We start from the raw sequence: 10703 nt of genomic DNA on the forward strand, positions 1-10703 counted from the left end.
TATGGGTGCTGGCTGTGTTGGGATTGATTCAATGACATATGAGGGTGATATTAATGCATTAAATGATTTCTTTGTTTTGGGTAACAGTACAAATTCCAATATTGACTCAACGAACTTTGATAATTCGATTGATTCTTTTTCATTTCGATGTATTGATGAAATGAAACTAATAGAATCGTTGAACAAAGTTAAATCTAATTCGGTTGGTACTGACAATATTTCTATTATAAATTAGTTTATCCTTATATGTGTATCTAATTATATACTTCATTTGATTAACTCTATTTTAACAACTTCTATTTTTCCTAAATGTTGGAAAATGGCGAGAGTTGTACCTTTACCTAAGTCTGTGGTAGTTCATGAACCGGAAGATTTTCGGCCTATATATATTCTTCCAGCGTTATCTAAAGTTGTTGAACATGTTATCCGAAATCAAATGCTAGAATCAGTTTTACCACAACCTCTCTGCTTTTAAGTTTGACAGATAAAATCAGAAATAATGTGAATAATAATCACGGCTGTTATGGAATCTGATTGCTCTCGGAATCAGATTTGAAACCGACCAAAAATTGATTTTGGTATCATAGAAACCAATGTTATTGGTTTCATATTCGAATCAGAATTGTAATCAGAATTTGATGTCATCGAATCTGATGTTATCGTTTTTTTGTCAGAAATAATCCGATCAGCTGACTGCTTACAGATTTGCAGTTTTCTTTTATTTTTTGTTTTGTTAGTTTGTGGAATGTTGTTGGAAAATGTAAGTTAAATAAATAAAAATTTAATAATTTATAAATATTCAATTATTTTTGGCACAAATAGGGGCAAACATAGAAATGCAACACAGAATGCATTATTTTTAGAGTTCATGGAGAAGAACCCAGATATAGCAAAAGGTTTCACAAAACGCGATAAAGTTTTAGTGGATTCTCTTTGGCAGGAATTGACGGTTTCTCTAAACGGCGCTGGTCCGCCGAATAAGGATGTTAATGGGTGGAAAAAGGTAAACTATTTGTTTAAAGTTCATTAATTTGGCCACAAATATGGTATTCGTATTTACACACAGATATGGACAGAATGGAAAAGCGAGATTAAAAAAAAACTTGCTCACAACAAGGCCGAGGCCCGAGCAACCGGCGGTGGACCGTTTTCAAAATACCAACTGACACAAACAGAAGAAACAATAGTGCGATTGTGTGGAATCCAAACGACAGTGGAGGGTGTTTTAGGAATAGAATTGGGCCTCATAGAGGTGATAGAGGAATCAAATGTTGCCGTAAATGATGATATGCCTACAGGCTCATCTAGGATAAGACCTGAAACACCTTACATGTGTAGTACACCAAAAAGAATACGAACAGAAACCACAGCAGACCGTTTAAAAAAATTTCTGGATGAAGATGGTGAAAAGAAAAGAGAAATAAACGAAAAACTCGACCAACTTATTGCTGTAGAAAAAGAAAATGCCAGTGCCCTTAGACGTATTTATCGCGCAATTGAAAAAAACAACGAGTCTGTGACCAAGAGTGTTAATGATTTTAAAAATGAATTTGCAATTACCAGTTCCCGAATTCTTAAGGCAATGCAGGAAAAAAATGAAATAAAAAAACAACAATTGCAACTAGAACTTATGAAATTTGAATTACAAAATAAAAGTAAAGCTCAGTGATCTCTTTTATTAAAACCTAAATACGTGACCTCAAGTCCAAAGGACAAAAAGAAGTACAAATGAATTAATTTTTTTTAATAATTACATTTAATTAATTTTAAAATACTGAATTTAATAAAATATAAATAAATTATTTTATTTATAATGTATTTGCTATTTCGTCTCTTATTTTCTTGCCTTCATTTTGCAGATTCGACGTAGAGAACAATAAAGAATTATCTTGTTCAAGATCGTCTGGTGCAACAGCTATTTCTTCAGCTTCATATGAAATTTTGTAGCTCCTGCATATATTGTGCAACGCGCAGCATACGTTCACTATTTGTACTACTTTTTCTGGGCTGTAATGTAATGTACCAAGCAAACAGCGAAATCGGCTTTTTAATACGCCTATAGTTCGCTCCACAATATTGCGAGCTGAGGTGTGTGCTATATTAAATTTATGTTCTTTTGTGTTGTATGCAGGATCTCTATAAGGTGTTAACAAAAATGGTTCAATTCCATACCCGCAATCTCCTAATAATCTAGTCGTTCGATCTCCACTTTCGTACTCTCTTAGGAAATGCTGACGTGCGTTGCTCATATTCCACACAAATGAGTCATGACTTGCGCCGGGATACCGTGCGCTAACTGCTCGTATCATCATGTCACCGTCACATATCTTCCAAACAAAAATGATTGCCAATAATGACAAATTATTGTTTCATATGTTACTACACAGAGAGAACAAATTCATTGTAAAAAATAGATTTTTTGCAAACTTTAATTGGGCCAACTAAATTTTTGGGTTGGAACATTATCGGCCACCATAATCATCAGTTGGATAAAATTTAGTTTTGGCAATGAATTTTTTCTCTCTGTGAATTTTTTACTCACGATCATGGCATTCATACTGAAATATCCCTTCCTATTAAAATATAACTGCTCATCAATCGTGGGTTTTATAATTTTAATGTGAGTTCCATCGATGCAACCAACAATGGAAGGTATTTTGTTTTTGTTAAAGAAATAATTTCTTGATCTACGTTTTTCACTTTCATCCATCCTTAGTTTTATCCACTGAGGACTTACATATTTTAGCAGAACTTTCAGTACACGACTTAATACAACTGATACAGTACTTCTGCCTAGACTTATGGTGGAATCGTTTCCAACTGACCTTTGGTAAGACCCTTCTGCTAAAAATCGCAATGTTGCAGCCAGTTGAATCACGCAGGGAATGGTTGATGGTAACAAATGTTCTTTTACAATGTCCAACACCATTACGAACGCTTCTTTATTCAGACGGTATTGTCCAATGAATCTGCAAACCACTAAAGTGTTAAAACCACTTCCCGGCCAAATCAAAATCTCTACTTACACAGATTCTGGCAGTTCCAATGGATTGCTGTGATCCCTTAAAATTTTCCGATTAATTCGTTGACAACTTTCTTCCTCCATCAATAAAAATGCAACTACTGCCTCAACCATTTCAATTTTTTTGTATAAATTATTTAAAAAAAATTTATAATACGTCAACTTCTAAAATTTAACTAAACTAAAAAATGTAAACAAAAGAAAACAGCTGATTCGAATATGGGTTTTGTTTATTTTCGAAAGTAGGCAAAATCAAGACGATTTCATGACACCTATTCAAATCGGAATTGATTTTAATTTCTGATAAATTACCAATTCTGACTTGGATTCCATAACAGCCGTGAATGAGTTTATTGTTCTTATTTCCCTAGATCTTTCCAAAGCGTTCAATAATATCAATCATTGTCAACTTATTTATAAGCTCCGAAATGAGTTTAATTTCTCAAAATCAGCATGTCTTTCATATCTAGATGGCAGATCTCAGTTTGTTCAGATGAATGGGGTTAGTTCAGGGTTACGTCATCTTTTATATGGTGTCCCCCCCCCAGGAGTCAGTCTTGAGGCCTCTTTTGTTTATTTTGTATGTTAACAGTCTTCCTTCTTGTGTTAATTCTATAGTCTGTGATTCTTTTTCTGATGATGTTTTTTTGATGTTCAGAAGTAGTTTGGATTTTAATGATGTGTTAATATCTAACATAAACTTTTGCCTCAAAAGTATTATTCTTGGACATCAGATAATTCATTGTGTATTAACCCTAATAAGACGTAAGCCATTATGTTTGGACTTACAAATCGGTTATTTGCTGATTTAAATATTTTCTTGGGTGATGTTAGAATTGTTTTTGTTGACAACATAAATGGCTTGGTGTCATGTTGGATTGCGAACTTTCCTTTGCTCATCACATTGACTTATTAAGTTTTAACGTTTTTGGTATCTTGCGTAAATTATACTCCATGAATTAGTATTTACCATCTAGGGTTAGATATAAGTTAGCTTTTGCCTTGTTGATGTCTCAGATACTATATGGTTTTAATTTAATTTATTTTCATATTAAACCTAGCCTATTGGCCATAATCGGTTACAAATTTCTACTTAAAAAGTAGGTATGCATAAAAAATATATTCATATATAACAAAAAATTAAAAAATAAATTATTAATAATAAAAATAATTGTAAAATAATTAAAAAAAAAGAAAAATTATTGAAAGTAGTATGGCCAAAATTTAAATCCTATCAAATATTCTCTCAAAATACCAAAAAATAACAATTTCCTAAATCAAGGCAGCTCATCACAAACCAACTAAGAAGAACAATCACCACCAAAGTCAAGATATTGCATGACTGTCCTAGAAATATTCGACCAATTTAAAAGATAGAAGCGTGATCCCCAATCTCTAAAGAGATGAAAATACAAGAACATGAGAGCCTATTAATCAAATTCACCCTCAGTTATACAAGATAATAGGATTGGATACCCAACATAGAAAACAAAGTCACCAAAAAAGTGAATATCTGAAACCAAGTTCAACATTCAAACATTATAATCAGAAGTAAGTACCACAACAATTACAAAATACAACAAGAATTCAAGAGAAAACATATCTGCAAGAAAAACAAAACTATTCCATTCACCAAATCAATGTCTGAACACTATCCGCAAATTAAACTCCATATTATCAACTGACAACATTGGCTAATGGGAAGGGCTCTTTGAATTATTTATGTGACTCCTGCAAGACTTCAAGAAATGATTCAGGATTTTCCTTTCGTGAGGAATTGCGTAGTGGCCTCGCTGATATCCAGACAAAATTCGACACCATTCTCTCTGATGTTGAAATTGAGCTGAACTTCAAATTTACGGATTTAAAGAAGGAGATTGACAACTGCAATAAGTTGATTAATTTTGTGAATACATCAGCAAATAAAAAGTTAAGATTACTTGAAGATCAAAATGAACTCCTACAAAAACGTCTAAATAGAAGTGACATTATAATCAATGGCTTAAGTAAATACCAGGATAACATTATTGATGTTGTTGTTAAAATCTTCAAAAAAAAAAAAAATAAATGATTCTGAGGCTGTAGACATCAATTGCTGTTATTTTATAAATAAGGGAAATTCTTGTGAAATTAAATAATGATCATAAAAGAGATTTTATTATGAACAACGATTTCAAAACGAGGAACTTAATGCTGTCTTCAATTATAGAGACTGATAATAATAAAAGAGTATATCTAAATGATAATTTAACTTCCAAAGTGAGTGAAATATTGTTCCTTTGCCGCAAACTAAGGAGGAAAGATGAAATCGATAAGTTTCGGTTAATTAATACGGATAAGCCCAAAGTAAAAATTACATTCAAAGACCAAAGCAAAAAAACGTTCGATATACCAGAATTTTTCTCTTTTTTCAACCTTTGCAATGATATGCCCAGTGATTCAGCAGCTGATATTTAACGAACATCTACTAATTTATATTCCTTAATGTCTTATTCATAATTATGTTTAATAGATTCTTTATATGTTATAAATTTTATTATGACCAAGTTCATCTATTTATATTATGCTATAACAATTGAGTACAGATATTCTAATCAGTATTTCACGTATCCTATTCACATTTTTTTTAATTTTTTGTTTTTCCAGTAAAAATTAAAAATAAAAAATTAAAAACATATGATTATGAATTCTAATAATCCTTTGCTTGATAATTTGGGTCCTGTAGCACATGACAATACTTTTTTTAAGAAATCAATTTAAGAATAGTAATGGTTTGAAACTTGCACACATTAACATTCAAAGTTTGAATCCTTCATTAAGGAATACAAAATTTAACGAATTTAAACATATCATCAATGGTTCTCTTACCGATGTAATAGGAGTAACGGAAACTTGGTTAAAACATCACATTTCCGATGGTTCAGTAAGTATTTCGGGCTACTCTATAGTAAGAAATGATCGTGAAGGCATGAGAGGCGGTGGTGTAGCCTTTTATATTCGTGATGGAATTTCCTTAAAAATTGTATTCAAAATGTCTGACCCATCAACCTTTGAGTGTCTTTTTATTGAGTTGTGTTGTTGTGATTTGAAAATTTTGGTTGGTGTTATTTATACACCCCACGGAAACATTCGAGGACTAGATGAAGTTTTGAGTGATCAAAACGAGGTTAAAACATCACATTTCCGATGGTTCAGTAAGTATTTCGGGCTACTCTATAGTAAGAAATGATCGTGGAGGCATGAGAGGCGGTGGTGTAGCCTCCTATATTCGTGATGGAATTTCCTATAAAATTGTATTCAAAATGTCTGACCCATCAACCTTTGAGTGTCTTTTTATTAAGTTGTGTTGTTGTGATTTGAAAATTTTGGTTTTATTTATACACCTCACGGAAACATTCGAGGACTAGATGAAGTTTTGAGTGATCAGTGTTGTCGCTATAGATATGTGTATATTTTAGGGGACTTTAATGTAAATCTATTTGATGATTCAAAGTCTTCATCATTAAGAGACTTGTGTCAAGTAAATAATATGTTTTATATTAATAATAGTAAGCCTACTCATTTTGATCCTCATCATTGCTCAACAACATTAATAGACTACTGCCTTGTTAGTGACATCAACTCGGTACAATTCTCTGGACAATTTTTAGTCTTCTTTTTCCCTTCACTCTTTTATTTATATATGTATTAATGTACCTTTTGCAGTAAGAAAAAGTTTTGTTGATTATAAGAATTATAATGATATTAATTGGAATTCTGTTAGAAGTATATTGGCTTATTCTGATATATTCCACAGACAATGTTGAAAATCAACTGGAAACATTTTATCAACTTCTTAGCGAATTACATCAGATTGGTCTATTTTCAAAATAAGGGAAGTCCAAATAGCTATATTTACTTTTTATTTTTTAGGGCTTATAAAGAGGAATTGAGTCAAGCAAACTGGAGGGTTTATTGCAAGTACAGGAATAGAGTCAAGACTATTATGCGGAAGTATAAGACAAAATATTGGAATTCAACATTGCAATTGTAGGGATATGTGGAAAATTATAAATGACCAGAATAAGGACAGTGCGAATCATTTTGATTATCATGATGCAGAATCATTTAACAAGCATTTTACTTCTTTTCAGTCTTCTCCCGATTATATTATTTCAAATTTCAGTCAGTTCTCTCCTGAAGGATTTGGTTTTAGAAGCATAAGTAGTGAAGAATTTTTGTCTGCAGTTTCTAAAATAAGGTCAAATGCTTTAGGTTCTGATAATATTCCAGCAAAATTTATAAAAATATCGTATAATATTGACGTCCATAAATCCTTTCCATATAAGCAAATATCAGGGGTTCCCCAGGGAAGTATTTTGGTTCCTCTTCTCTTTAATCTTTTTGTCAACGACATATTTCAATGCTTCAAACACTCTAATTTTTTACTATATGCTGATGATCTGAAGGTTTTCTCCAAAATTGAATATTCTTTTGATATACTAAGATTACAAAGTGATCTTGATAATTTAATTTTCTGGTGTAATAATAATCACTTAAAATTTAATCTGAATAAATGTATTCACATTTCTTATTCTCGTTCTCGTAATCCATTTAATGTCCATTATGCACCAGTCATATTACTCGCATAAAAAACGTTCAAAGAAAATTTATTCGTTATGCTTTGCCACATCTAAATTATATCTATCCGCATCCATCTTATGAATTCCGTTGCTTACATTTAGGTATGATAACTTTGGAAAAGAGACGTAAAATACAGTTCTTCCCTGGGGAAAAACTTTCAGTTGATACAGCTGGCGCTGGGTTGACAATCTTTGGCGAGGATGACTCGGGTCGTTCCGGAGCGAAGATCCAATTGTCGTGGGAACGCGTAAAATACAGTCGATGTTGCTGGTTTTTGACTTAATTAATTGATTGCCCAGAACTTTTGGAAAAAATACCATTTTATGTACCAGGCAGATTATCTCTTCGTCATAGAAATCTGTTTTATATCGGTCTACATCATAGAAACTATACATTAAATAGTCCTTTAAATATATCATTAAATTACTTAAATACTTTAAACGATAAATATTCTTTGGAATTGAATGCATTAAAAACAAATTTTAAAAATTTGTTAATACAAAATTTTAATTAATATTTTACTGATAATGTATAAGCCAATATGTATACATATATATATTTATATACATATGGATATAATTTTGTAAAACTAAAATATAATAATTTTATATTTAATTAGTCTGTACACAGAAAAAAATTTCAGCATAAATATTATGAACTGCTTTCATTGACTAAAGTTAATAATATTTAAGAATAAGTTCCTAAATTGTATGAATTTTTTCATTTTTATATTTTTAAACATAATCTAGAAGCCTTGACTTAAAATATTAAAAATTTTCTTTATATTTTTCTGTTTGTTAAAAAATGTTTGAAATTTTCTTTAGAAAATTTTTTATTTCTTTATGATTTTTAGATTGAAAACAATGAAATATGCGCGTAACATGCAACATTTTCTGGAGAATGGATGTTTAGCTATATGTATGCTGGTTTTTTTATTTCAAATTTTGTTTTCCAGCATTTTTATTTATTTATCATAAAAATTCGCTAATATGTGATTATTTTCTAAAAAATGGAAGATATTAATAGGTAACGGTTGTTTATTTATTGCATTTTTGATGAAAATCAAAGAAAATGAACAAAAAAACAAAAAAATCTTTCATGTACAAATTCATACATTTTATGAACTTTTAATATTCTGAATGAAATAGTTTGGGAAAAAAAGTCATGTTCGATTCATTCAATTTATTTCAAAATTCATTCCAAATATGAATTATTTTTTTTGTTTAAGGAACATTGTCCTGTAGATTAATAAATAATAATAATAATAATAATAAATAATATAATAATAATGTAATAATAATAATCAAATAATAATAATACATAAATAATAATCATAATAATTCCATAATAAATAATATATAATAATCATAATAATAATAATAATAAATAATAATATAATAATAATACATAATAATAAATTATAATTATACTATAATCTATATAATAATAAAATAATATAAAAAATATAATAATACATAATATTAATTATTACTAATGATATACATAATATTATTCTTATTTCTTATTATCTTCTATTCTATTCTCTTCTTCTTCTTCTTCTTCTTCTTCTTCTTCTTCTTCTTCTTCTTTTCTTTCTTCTTCTTCTTCTTCTTTCTTCTTCTTCTTCTTCTTCTCTTCTTCTTCTTCTTCTTCTTCTTATTCTTCTTCTTCTTCTTCTTCTTCTTCTTCTTCTTCTTCTTCTTCTTCTTCTTCTTCTTCTTCTTCTTCTTCTTCTTCTTCTTCTTCTTCTTCTTCTTCTTCTTCTTCTTCTTCTTCTTCTTCTTCTTCTTCCTTCTTCTTCTTCTTCTTCTTCTTCTTCTTCTTTCTTCTTCTTCTTCTTCTTCTTCTTCTTCTTCTCTTCTTCTTCTTCTTTCTTCTTCTTCTTCCTTCTTCTTCTTCTTCTTCTTCTTCTTCTTCTTCTTCTTCTTCTTCTTCTTCTTCTTCTTCTTCTTCTTCTTCTCTTCTTCTCTTCTTCTCTTCTTCTTCTTCTTCTTCTTCTTCTTCTTCTTCTTCTTCTTCTTCTCTTCTTCTTCTTCTTCTTTCTTCTTCTTCTTCTTCTTCTTCTTCTTCTTCTTCTTCTTCTTCTTCTTCTTCTTCTTCTTCTTTTCTTCTTCTTCTTCTTCTTCTTCTCTTCTTCTTCTTCTTCTTCTTCTCTTCTTCTTCTTCTTCTTCTTCTTCTTCTTCTTCTTCTTCTTCTTCTTCCTTCTTCTTCTTCTTCTTCTTCTCTTCTTCTTCTTCTTCTTCTTTCTTCTTCTTCTTCTTCTTCTTCTTCTTCTTCTTCTTCTTCTTCTTCTTCTTCTTCTTCTTCTTCTTCTTCTTCTTCTTCTTCTTCTTCTTCTTCTTCTTCTTCTTCTTCTTCTTCTTCTTCTTCTTCCTTCTTCTTCGCTCTTTCTTCGTCTTTCGTCTCCTTTTCTCCCTTCCCTACAATCACAAATTACATATTATTTCTTAAGTGCTCTACAGTTTTTGATTTGAACATATTAAAATTTGTTTCATTTCTAATATAGCTTGGTAGATCATTATATAGGTTTAATCCTTTCCAGAATAGTGATCTTTGCATTGCACAGGTCCTTGCTCGCTGTAGTCTAAAGTCTTGCACATTTCTTAGGTTGTATTGTTGTGCCTCTCCAACATAATTTAGCTGTTCATATAAATATTCTGGTGCATTTTTTATTTCCTATTACATTCTATTCGTTTCAATATTGACCGCATTGCCCTATTTTGTAGTTTTTGCAATCTTATTATTTGTAAATTTGTACAGCATGTATATAATATCGTTGATCCGTATTCAAAGTGAGGTTTTATTATTGTGTTGTATATGTTTATTGCTGTTATATATATACTTTATTTCTTATTCTTTTAAAAAATCCAATTTTTTGCCAATCTTTTTACATATATATTCTAAATGTTCTCTAAATTTTAAGTCTTTATCGATAATAAAGCCAAGATATTTGATATATTTTACTTTTTCAATTTCTTCATTGTTAATTTTTATTATTATATCACTGTTCATATTTATTTCCATCACTTTAGTTTTGCTTTCGTTTAGTTTTAATTT

General features: G+C 30.1%; 1 protein-coding gene across 1 annotated transcript; it reads left to right on the forward strand.

The window, feature by feature from the left end:
* The first annotated feature begins 788 nt into the window (after positions 1-788).
* LOC119601774 lies at positions 789-1708 on the forward strand. Its single transcript, XM_037952919.1, has 2 exons — positions 789-1003; positions 1067-1708. The coding sequence occupies exons 1-2, from the start codon at positions 869-871 to the stop codon at positions 1667-1669; spliced, it is 738 nt and encodes a 245-aa protein (XP_037808847.1). The 5' UTR covers positions 789-868; the 3' UTR covers positions 1670-1708.
* The last annotated feature ends 8995 nt before the right edge of the window (positions 1709-10703 follow it).

This window comes from Lucilia sericata, unplaced genomic scaffold (genome assembly GCF_015586225.1).
Source record: "Lucilia sericata isolate MDLA Ls3-8-SP2 unplaced genomic scaffold, ASM1558622v1 Contig000188F_arrow, whole genome shotgun sequence".
In the NCBI taxonomy this organism is placed as follows: domain Eukaryota; kingdom Metazoa; phylum Arthropoda; class Insecta; order Diptera; family Calliphoridae; genus Lucilia; species Lucilia sericata.